General features: G+C 47.1%; 1 protein-coding gene across 4 annotated transcripts; it reads left to right on the top strand.

Moving 5' to 3' along the window:
* Positions 1-173: 173 nt before the first annotated feature.
* On the top strand, positions 174-10,858 carry LOC129590317 (uncharacterized). 4 transcript variants are annotated; one of them, XM_055485478.1, is made up of 13 exons: positions 174-276; positions 615-1,394; positions 1,455-2,540; positions 2,724-3,002; positions 3,062-3,257; positions 3,333-3,655; positions 3,786-3,887; positions 3,946-9,573; positions 9,648-9,764; positions 9,912-10,016; positions 10,142-10,234; positions 10,294-10,596; positions 10,725-10,858. In XM_055485478.1, exons 2-12 carry the CDS (start codon positions 1,136-1,138, stop codon positions 10,341-10,343), a joined length of 8,238 nt encoding a protein of 2,745 aa, XP_055341453.1. In that variant the 5' UTR covers positions 174-276; positions 615-1,135; the 3' UTR covers positions 10,344-10,596; positions 10,725-10,858. The 4 variants fall into 4 exon arrangements, with proteins under 4 accessions (XP_055341453.1, XP_055341454.1, XP_055341452.1 ...); XM_055485479.1 differs by lacking the exon at positions 174-276 and having other exon boundaries at positions 363-1,394; positions 2,724-2,953; positions 3,046-3,257; XM_055485477.1 differs by lacking the exon at positions 174-276 and having other exon boundaries at positions 363-1,394.
* Positions 10,859-11,540: the final 682 nt, after the last annotated feature.

The raw sequence follows: 11,540 nt of genomic DNA, 5'->3' as shown, positions 1-11,540 counted from the left end.
AATAACAATTGGACACGAAATTCTCAATGAGAATTTCTAATACTGAAACGTAAAGTCACCGTGTCGTCAAGGAAACAAGTCGGTATTGCTAGCAGCGTTAGTAAAGTAAATAAATAGTAAGTAGTAAGTAGTCAAGCCATCCGCTGCTACAATTCTTATGTAAGCACTTGCAGGAAGAGTGGTGGCATAATATTCGAGCTTTACACTCGATTACAGCAGCAACAGCAAGGTGATAAATAAATTAAAAGAATAAAACTACATGCCAGGGACATACAGGTACTCATGCCAGGCCTGGATGTTTTCTTGCATAACTTGCGCTACGTGTAAGAGCGTATATCTATACACAGTACGTAATTCGATATTTAAAGCTGCAGACTGCAGTTGCGTACCTTTTTACTGTATATATATGTGTCACGTTAGTTTACTTACTTCGCTAAATTACATGTTTAATTGTTTAAATTATCTGTTTCGAAGTACTCGGTAGACTAGCTATCGATTGTTTAAAGGTCAGCTATCACCCTATTGGGCCAGTTACAAATTTCAGATCCGACATAAACAGTGAATGCCTGCCATTATTACTCTACGCATTTGTTTTACCATCAGGTTTATTTTAGAGCCGAGTAGTCGCGAGAAGCCATGTTAAAGTTTTAACGTGATATATGTTTTGATCTCCTTCCGCGCGGCGAGCAGAAGCATTACGGACGGGGATCCATTTATACGTACAATCGGTTTTGTGCTTCGTTTGATTACATTTCGAAGTTATGACCGATTTACTTGTTGTTATTTTCATCCTATCCAAAGTTTATTTCCAATGTTTACCCCTGTTTTGCTGGTCGTAATTTTTAAGTTGAGTGTGCGTGATAGCTACTTCGTTCGTATGATATTGATGATCTTTCTTTTTCAACTAAATGGAGAGTTTACCTTCTGAATGATGCAAATTATAGTCGCGATTGATCGCGATCGACGATCGAAAAACGACAAGAACAGCTGTCCGATACTGATATCTCGAGAAGAGGACTATTTGCAATGCATTTAACCAAGATTAGTTCTCCGGTTTTGCTTTTTTGAAAACAACTAACTGCAGTGCTGAGTACGGCCAGTATCAAGTATGATTCGGTGGCAGATTCGCTGAGATATGAACCGATCATCAAGAGTTTCCTCTAATGGACAAACCTCCAATCGCAATTCTGCCGATACTGGAGCAAGGAAGTCTTTACGATCTCTGCAACAAGAATCTGTGGCGCGGTTGTCGCAACCCAGAGCTTCCCAGGATAACAATATGATTTTTGCAGAAAATCATCGCAGTTCTAAAGAAAGCAAAGGCAATGCTGCGGCTGAAGCTGTGATTGCGGAACTTCAGAAAAAATCGAGCAAGGCATCCACATCTAATGCAAGTATGTATTTATCGCGAGTAAACGAACAACTGGTTCGCTCATTTATATAAATGCTTTCAGCCTTTAAAAGAAACCCTACAAAACCCAGCGTCGGACGACATGAAAACTCAAACGCTGTGGATGCTACGCACGGAGGGAGGCAACTAGAAAATTTGTCCACAATGCGCAGTACAAAGGATGCACTAGGTCACACTGAAAAGGCTGCATACGAATACAACAGCAAGAAAACCAGCCAGCCAACGGTGACCGACTTGCACGGACGTGATCCAAATGTTAATGCGGATGGCCGAAAAAGCAATCCGCCTGTACAGTTACGCAGCTCAAGGGAAGAGCGCGCTATCAAACGCATTCCTGTTGATGAACGAAAGCAGAGAGAAGGAAGAGCGTCGTTACATTCAAAAGAAGGCAAAGGTCATAACGAGTTCAACAACTCGCAGTTGCCCAACCGTTCAAAAACATCTGATGCACCCAGACAAAAGGTTTCAAATACAAAAACGTCCATGTCTTCGCGAGCACGACCTGCTCAGCCGCAATCCTTAACACAGTTTTACGACGAAGCGGAAAAGATTTTAGCTGCGCTGCCTTCGGAGGACGATGTATCTGCTGAATCCGATGACAGTCAGAAAACGTTTATCGCCAAAAATGGTACACCTAATGCTTACGGACAACGCTCTGATTCCATCAAAATTCGTCCCGGATTCCAACGGCAGTATAGTCATCCCAGTTTCCCGAGTGATCAGCAGTATCCATCTCCTTACAAGGATATAGACGATAGCAGTCGCGGTCGTAAACGATCATCCAGCGTGCAAAAGGAGGCCAAAATGCGGGTAAATACAGCACTGCCTGAAGATGTGTACATCCAACCTGAATGTTATCGGATTCCAGAGGATGAGCAAGCCGAGCGCGCCAAGTACTTTGGTCTAATCTTCAACTGTCTCAATGAATCTCGTGCGGCTAATTTTGCACAAAACCCTATTGTGAAGCATTATCTGAGGAAGCGTACCCACATGGACCACGACTGTACGGTGAAAGTTCCGCTTCGCGAGTTCATGGAATGGAAGATGGAGCTATCCAATTTAGAAGAGGAACTTCGTCGGAGTATTCACAAGCAGAAGAATCTCGATTTCATGTTCGCCGATGTTATGGGTAAGGTATGGCTACACAACATACTCCTACATGAACGGCTTTCTGGTTTTGTTTACTGTAGGCCATCTCTCTTTCTATCCCCTTCTATAAAATTTCGACTAGGCATGTCTCGTGTTAGTCCTTTAGTAGTTAGTCTTGTTGCTGCGTATTTGTAGTAGTTCTAACGCAGTGCTGTTTGTGCAGGGACAATAAACGATTTAACTGGCGTTGATGATGAGTTCCTAGACGAGTTGAACGCTTCGGGTGAACAGTACGCGGATATCCACGAAGAAGTTTTGGTCAGGCTTCTCCAGAAACACGAATGGCTGTTAACTCTGCGAGACGACTTTCAAGACTATCTTCGCATAATGCACAAACGGAACGTGCAACTGGCCGAAGACATCCGAGCTCGAGAATTCAACCGGCAGCGTCAGGCACGTGAGGTCACACGACTGGCAGCTAGCCAGCTCAAACAGTATACTGGTAAGCGGAATTTTGTCTACAAGCGAGCCTTGCTTGTCTTCAGGATAACTTTGACGCAGCCGAGGTGAAACGCGCACAAACCGATGGAAAACGTTTTGAACGACTGATGGCGTATCAGCTGGAGAAAGCGAGAAATCTCGATAAAGACAAAGCGCTGCAGCGACGAGACATGGTCGAAAAGGCCGCTTTAAGGCACGAGCAATATGTGCGGAAACAACGAAGAAGCAGCAGTGATGGACGGCAGAGTTTGTCAAAGTAATACTTTCGCGATCGTAGCTTTGTTCAAATCTTAATGAAGTCTTCTGAGCGCTTCATTTTATTCTTTATTAGGTACGACAAGATTAACAAGCCCTTCCGCCATGATTCACGCGAATTTCCTCCGCAAGTTGCCGCTGCAATATCGGAGCTGCTACCTTCTCCCGCCAACCCAAAGCGGTTTTCTTCAGGATCACTTCGGAGTCCCGTACAATCGGAGCAAACTGTTCCTCCATGGAGTCCTTCGAAGAAAGAAGCACCTTCAAAAATCAGCAGTAAAGATTCCTCCATTCCACCACGACCACCAGCACGTTTAAGCACACATCATCCAGAAGAGCCGCTACCACTGGAGAAGTCAACGCTGGAATGGGGAGATGAATATGACATAGAGGATGACCGTAAGTTTGAAGACAGCAAAACAAAATGCTTTATTAGAGTAGCGCATCTTGCTCCTGAAAATATCATTGAATATCTTTATTTTCTTGGAAGAAAGTTTGGGTTGGATGCACTAATTTGCTTTCCAATTAGATTTACGAGAGGCTCCAAGTACGCTGGACGTCCCATCCTTCGTATCAGATCTCACCGATCCAGACGCTAGCCAACAGGGGAGCAGTATTCCGCCATGCATGTGTATGTGGTAAAACACGTGTTCTCGTCCGCATAATGAAAATTAATTGCTGTTTACTAGTTCTGAAAAGTGCTGATGGATTACTTGATATGCCACATTGCGTTAGCTATTTCGGCGACTACACGTCTGCTGTCGATCGTGGTCTTTCCGAAACCGAGCCACCACCAAATACGCTGGCTCCAGTAATGGTACAAGATGCCGAAACCAGCACACACGATCTCCTAGAACACACACCGGTTACCCTAAAGAAAACAGTCTCGACCCTGCCTAGAGCGCCATCGAGGAGGATTTCTGAAAGTCGTCATCTGACGATACCGGTACAGCGCAGCGGTATGGCGACCCAGCATAGTGGGACAAATATTGCGCATGCCGGAATCCAGCCGAGTGCCGTCAGCGCCGCTGATGTGTCTCATGTTGGTGTGCAGCCAAGTAGCATGAGTGCAGCCAGCTTTACTCACGCCGGCGTCCAACCCAGCGCTATACGAAGCGATAACATGTTCGCCCACACTGGAATTCAACCGAGCGGTATCGTTGAGCCGAGCAGAATGCATATGGGCGTCCAGCCTAGCGGCATCGATACCTTCCACGCCGGCACACAGCACAGTGCAATGGAGATGTCCCGTGTTCCATCACAGCGAAGTATGCGTGCCGTTAGTCCGAAGGTATCACGGCACCATATCGGCGTGCAACCAAGTGCTGTTAGCGGACCCAGTACAACACACGTGGGTGTGCAGCCAAGCACTGTGACGGGACCTAGTCTGATGCATATGGGCACCCAACCGAGTGGTGTGAGCGGACCTAGTCGCATGCATATGGGAACACAACCAAGTGGCATCGACACGTTTCATGCAGGCACTCAGCATGGTAATGTCGATTTGCTCCCCGCACCTTCCCAGCGAAACATGAAGAATGCAAACCCATTACCATCTCGCTCTCGCCAACACATCGGAGTACAGCCGAGCGCGAGCACCCTTCAGGACGCAAGAAGCCGACAAGTAGCGCCAGATTTTGCTCACATGGACACACAGACCAAAGCATCACACCAAGGTTTAATACCACTCGGCTCCGAAAAAGTCCATGCCGGGATACAGCCCAGTATCGAAATGCGCTCCACATATCCCAATCATCTGGAACCGCCTTTCCTTGGTCGACATATTGAAAGTGGTACACAGCACAGTAATACAGACGTCGTCAGAGTTCGGCCGCAAAACACCTTGGGAAAGCAGCCAAGCTGGCAGAATCTAAGCCCACCAGAGGATGTTCTTGGTGGTGCGCAAAGGTCGTACGTCGGTACTCCCGGCAGCAAAACTGATCTTGGCCACTCCTCCAGTCAACAAGATTTAGGAATTCCTCATGGAATACAGCAGCCGAGTGCGGCGCATTTCGAACAGGCTTCACAGCTGCTGTCACCCCATGCTTATCCAAGTCGTATGGCACACAAAGCTCCAAGTGTGGAATCGTCGGTAGAAACAGCTCGAATGCAGCCCACGCAGTCCAGAGGTCCAGTTTCCCAACAGTCATCTATGCGTTCACAGGAACTCACACCCTTTCGTCCAGCGCCTCTATCCATGTTCATGCCACATGATGACATCCACGACAATAAGCTATCTACACGAGCCGATCTCGCCACTAGCCGTCAAGGTTTGAACATAAATAAATCCGTTTCTGAGGGGTATATTCCATCGACACAACAAACCATCAATGGGAAAAAGTATATCCTAATACCCACGAAAAGCCGAACAGCCGATGTTGGCACTTTCCTGTCGGCGCAGCTTTCGGCCCACGATCTGGCCCATAGCCCGCATGACGCCACCACCCAAACTGAGCTGTCCATATCCAGCTCTAAAACTGTCGTGTCTCAACGGGAACTTGACTTGTTACGTAAACGTTCTCCTGTACGAATTAGTCCTTCTGTTAAATCTGTCGGCGTATCGCCCCATGTATCGCCGCAACCATCGATAACAGAACTTCCACCAAATGGACTAACTATGGATATACCAGAATCCAAAAGTAAGCTTCAAACCAAAAGTGCTGAATCGTTCGACGTAAAACCAGGATCACAGGAAGACTTGACTCAAGCTTCAGAAACCAAATCTTCCACATCACCCTCGGATGGACCGGATGGTCTGCATATTACTGGTGGATGCCGGGTACTGGGCTTCGATCAGGCTGTCCCGGATCTTCCAGTGTGTCCACCCGATCAGGCAGAAACGGATTCCGAAACTCCGCCAATGGATGCGACAGTCTCATCAGCTGCTTCTATGGTGAAACTTAAACCTGATCCTTTGTCCATGTTTATGGCAAACGAAGACCACAAAGGTGACGAAATAGCCACCAGATCCGACCCACCTGTAGATAAAAGTAAAGCAGACATGGAGGAAGAAATGGTGCCGCTGGAAACAATCAGACAAGAGTCAGCCAACATCGTCGACGCGATTTCGCGAACCGCTCAGGACGAAACTGATGAAAAGGAAGAAGGTGACAGTGTCGTACCGGAGATCATCAGTCCCAGCAATACATCAGTTGAAGAACGGTCGGTGACTAACTTATCGAAACCAGCTTCTGAAGCTTCCTTTGTGAAATTGCAAGCCGATCCGCTGTCCATGTTTGCGCTAAGTGATCAGCCTAACGCTCTGACCACTCGAGCTGATAAAGCAATTGATAAAAGTGGATCGGCTCTCTCCTTCAGTGAAGAGGCACAAGCGCACGAAGAAGAGCAACCGGTTGCCAGAGCTGGTGCCATAGCGGAGGGATCATCCAACGCAGCAGAAACAAGGCAGGAAGCGGAGGACTTAAACAAAGCAGCTACTTCGGTCATTATTGAACTGCCGGAAGTACCCGAAAGTCTTTTGGAGGCATCTGAAAATGAATCGGACGAACTGCAAGGTCTAGAATCGCTGTCTGGGCTACCAACAGCATACGCCAATGCTCGGGCGGTTAGCTCAACCTACTCCCTTCCTGGGTTTTTGAAACATCGAGATGACGCCCCGCAGGTTATTTCTCCGAGACTGGCTGTTCCTTCCCGAAGGCACTTCAAGCCATCAAAGTCTGCATCTGCGCTTGATAAGAGCTCGCAGCTAAATCTTCCATCTGCTCATTCCAGAACATTACTTGTTCCCACACCATCCGCTGTCAGGTCATCGGATTCAACCGCTGCTTTAGGTAAGGAAATTGTGGATGAAATTACTACTGGTACTCCGAGCCATCACGAACATGATCACCTTCAAGCGACAACGGTTTCAGTACCGCCAACACCTTCTCACTCTCTCCTTACGTTGCCTCATTCGGCGGTATCAACTGCAGAGTCATCAGAACGCCTTGGGAATATTCTAGTTGATGACATTGTGCAACATAGCACTGATGCCGCCGGCCGAAGTCCTTCAGCGATGGAGATGGAGTCATCTCGTTCGCGTAGCGCGTTGCCATCTGAGAAATTCGTAGCTGTTTCAGAATCAAAGAGCACAGAACGTGGACTTCATCCGCTACAAGCCCATGTTCTGCCCACGCCTCTTCACTCCCATATTCCGTTAATTACAGATCCGGAGCTGGTAACTGACGTCAAATCTCATCCACAAGCATCCCGCTCATACATTGACCCAGAAGGCCGCCATCCCTCTTCGACGACTCTAGCTCCCAGTAGCAGTAACATCAGCATCTGGCAACCGCCCAGTGAAATGTCGATTGATGCATCAGACACGGTTATTGCACATACTCCTGTTGGTGTTAAAGAAACTCGTTCTTTCGTTATCCCGGTAGCTTCTGTCGGAAAAGTTCAGAATGAAAGCAAAGAACTACTTAAAGGTCACGAAGAAGATCAGCCACCAGTACACTTAATGGTTCCAAAGAAAATGGTGGAACCGTCTGTTAGTAATCTGAGTATTTGGGAACCTCAAAGTCAGATGTCACTTGCATCGGATCATTCGATTGGTGGCCAAAACAGTCAAGCGGCTTTGCCAGAAACTGGACATGATGTTTCCGAACCGCAGTTGTCCGGCAGTAGATCTCGTGTGGGCAACGAGGCCACAGTAAACTACGCAGATGCCCATTTAATGCCTCCTGAACAACCACCACAACCGTCCACCAGCAATCTCAGTTTGTGGGAACCACCAAGCCAGCTTTCACTTGCATCTGGTCATTCGCTTGTTAATAGCGACACTCCAAGCGGGCAGCAGTTAAGGGCAAACCAGGAGCCGTATCCTTTTGGCGAGACTCCAAGTCGAGGTCCTTCTCGTACACAAGTTGCTGATGACGTTTACCCTGGAAGGTCTGAAGTATCAGATGAGCTAAGAGCGGGAGCATTACAGCCAGAAGGAAGTCATTACTCTTTGACGGAATTTCCTAGCCAGGTATCCATTAATGAATCAAACGAAAGTATGCATTCAAGTTCGGCGCACGAACCAGGTTTCCCTGTTAAAAGTGCACCTTCGGTTGCTCACTCAACCAGCCGACAAGGTGACATTGTTCCATCTGTCTCCATTTTTCACCCGCCGCATACGGATGGGTCACGCACAAGACCAGACACCATCGCTCAGCCGGCTCTGGATGATATTCCCACATATCCATCGGCTGATAAGTCTGCCAGTCGAAGCGAATTTGAGCTACACGAAATACCAAGCCAGTTATCCGTAGAATCTTCTAGAAGTTTTGCCAACCGAAACCCATCTCAAGGATTACTCCACTCCGAACCGGAAGGAAATGCAGTCAGACCGGAGGCGATTTCTTCACAACACTTAGCACCCAACAGCGGGACAGCAATAAAATCAAGTCGCTCGTTAAATGATCAAGCATCAGCCATACGTCCTGTAGTTTCAACCATCCAGACATCGAAAAGTGCGGACGCTTCACTTGTACCGTCTGAGCACGCTGCAGAAGTCGAAAGTAATTACTCTCTATTTCCTGTACCTAGTCAAGTTTCGATCCAGGAGTCTCGGAGTGGATTATCTGTTGCTCCATCAAAGTCCAATCAATCCATTGAGCAGAATACTATGGATGACAATCGTATAGGTACTCAGGATCAACCATTTGCAGAACCGGACCTCACAGCTGAGAGAACTGACGAGAATGTTTCACATTCTGTTCTCGAACATGGCGGACAGTTTCATGGAGACGTAAGTCCCAACCAAAGCGAAATGGAAATGTACCACATCCCGAGTCAGTTGTCTGTGGAACCGTCCGGCGTTTCTCAGGGTAAAATACCTACAGAAGACCACAGTGTCATGCCTATGCCGTCAAATACGGCTCTACAGAGAACGTCTCCCAACCCACCTGACCATTTGCGACCACAAACTGCATCCCATACACATGTTGACACGTCACCATCACCTGCAAGTTCATTTGACCTTTCTAGAGTTGAAAGCGAAGCAGCTCGAATAGCCGCCACGTCCTCTGAAAGCTCGAAATCTGATGTGGTGAATGCTACGGATAACGACAAAAGCCCCAATCAAACGACCGTTCAACCTTCTCCTTCGCAGTCAAATGAAACATCATCCGAAAGTAGTCACTTTGACCATGACGAAAAGCAGCATTTTGAACAGTACCTGGCTTCCCATGACAGTGAAAAGTTGCGGCGTGATTCCAGCTCACTGCGTGAGCGCATTATTAGTCCCCATCTCCTAAAAGAGACGTCCTCAATGAATATGTCCAGGGCCGCTAGCCCTAAGGATACGCATGAAGAGTTGCCGCATTACGGTATGATATCTTAACATGCTTTTGGTTTATTCTCATTTTAACAACGGTAATCTGACAGTTATTTTATTCAAAAGGTGCTCGAAGGAAATCGTCTACCCACATGCATATGCCGTCCGGGAAAAGTGAGGACGACCTTTATCGGCACCAAGACCTCCACGCTTTACAGCGCACATACCGAGATAAGGAATACGGTAACTTTTTCCTGTTAGAAGTATTCGATCACTGTACTAAAGCAGAATCTCAGCAAAAAATTAAATTTTATTTGTTGCAGTTATTATTGTCAGCCAAAACTAAGCGTTTCTTGTTATTTTTAACATAAAATTGCGGTCATGTTGCAGCACGTTCGCCAAGTGAAGATGCTAAGTCTATTGAATCCAGGCCGGCTCCATCTACAGAAATGATGTCCTCTCAAAGTCCTTCGACTGACGTTTCGCGCGCAAACTGTGAGCGTGATTACATTGCACTAGTTCCTTATTCCTTATACCTTGCAAGCGCTTCAGCATTCGCCTTACATCTTATAAATTTGATCATATAATGTCATTAATGTACATTCTGCCTGCATCTGTAGCACCAATAAGAAAAAACGATGAAAGTTCACCGAATGAACAGCGAACAGATCAATCACCTCATTCAGAATCAGAATACACAAGCAGTCCTGAAGGTAACAATAACGCAAGCAGATTCCTTTGCAGTGTCTAAGCATATTCTATGGCTAATCAGGCACTCAGTCCGAAAAAGCCAATACGATTCGTCGTCTGCAGCGAGTTTGAATGTTAACGAAAACCGTCAGGATAAACTGCCACGAGCTGAAGAACCAGCTGTGACCACACCCTCTCGCCCGAGCAGTAGCCGGTCCGCAGAAAGCGGCCATTATGGTCGCAGCCCCTCGCCAGCGTCGTCCAGCACAATGTCTACCAGTTCGATTGACATATCTAAAATGGAGCAAAATGCCGCACTGGCTGCTTCTGACGTTAGCGGTGTTCCTCAGAACACACCTTCCACAACTGAGGACCCTAATGCCCCGTAAGTACAATATTTCCGACAGTACATTTTTTAAAATTATTCTTACAGTGCTGGAAATACGCAAGCGAATTTCCGCTTGGAATGTTTATGTTTAAAACGAAACCCCATAACAGTTGCGCCATTTGTAGTCACGAGGCTCACGCCGCAACAACAGATCGGAACGATGCACATCCGCAACATCAAACGGACATTCGCATCGAAGTTTTACCTGCCGAATCTGGCTCGGGACAGGTCAACGTAAACGCCCAAATCAAGAAGCAGGACACAAATCTGCTGTTCGCATCAAAGAAGCCATCGCACCATTCCAGCAAACCCAGTTCACGAAGCGCTTGTATGTTTCTAGTTTTGCGCTGCTGTTTTTATTTTACATGCAGTATGCGTTTCGTTCCAGCTGGAGGGTCAAGCGGGTCCAGTGAATCTGCGAACACGGCCACGACGGCTTCTGTCTACGGTTCTGACGTTCCTGCCGCCGTGTGGGGCTCCGAAAGCGATGGTAACTGGTACCCAATTCATATCATACCTCAATTTGTAAATATAATTTTTTATAGTATCCCAAGTGTCGATGAGTTCATCGCCTCCAGAATCCACGGGAAGCAGTGGCAGCAGTGCACCATCATCTGCGGTAGTTCATCTTGCAACCGGTACGTCATTTAATGACTTATAATATCAGGCCTATAATATGAACTCCCTCTATCTCTTCAATACTGTCATTCAGCCGACAACCAAAATGCTTCCGGAGGTTCACCCAGAGTGCGACCCAACTCGCCATCGAATGCTCGTCAGAAAGAGTCCACAAGCGACTCTGTGTATGTTTCAATTCAAGATATGCACACCAGTCCTCTCAGTCTGCATATCATATCAAACAGCGCGGGCGGACAAGGAAGCCCAGGTTTGGAGAGGGTTACCGTTGTCTCTGATACGCCAACGGAGAGGCGGGAAGTGAC

The sequence above is a fragment of the Paramacrobiotus metropolitanus genome, unplaced genomic scaffold (assembly GCF_019649055.1).
Source record: "Paramacrobiotus metropolitanus isolate TYO unplaced genomic scaffold, Prichtersi_v1.0 Parri_scaffold0000039, whole genome shotgun sequence".
Classification (NCBI taxonomy): Eukaryota; Metazoa; Tardigrada; class Eutardigrada; order Parachela; family Macrobiotidae; genus Paramacrobiotus; species Paramacrobiotus metropolitanus.
Note: the sequence above shows the minus strand (reverse complement) of the source record. Positions and strands in the feature narration are given on the sequence as shown.

Bases quoted from the DNA above. Each gene is read 5' to 3' on its own strand.
- LOC129590317 (XM_055485478.1), top strand. From the start codon at position 1,136: ATGAACCGATCATCAAGAGTTTCCTCTAATGGACAAACCTCCAATCGC. The intron at 3,888-3,945 runs GTATGTGGTAAA...GCTGTTTACTAG, and splicing joins CAGTATTCCGCCATGCATGT to TTCTGAAAAGTGCTGATGGA. The intron at 10,017-10,141 runs GTGAGCGTGATT...CTGCATCTGTAG, and splicing joins TGACGTTTCGCGCGCAAACT to CACCAATAAGAAAAAACGAT.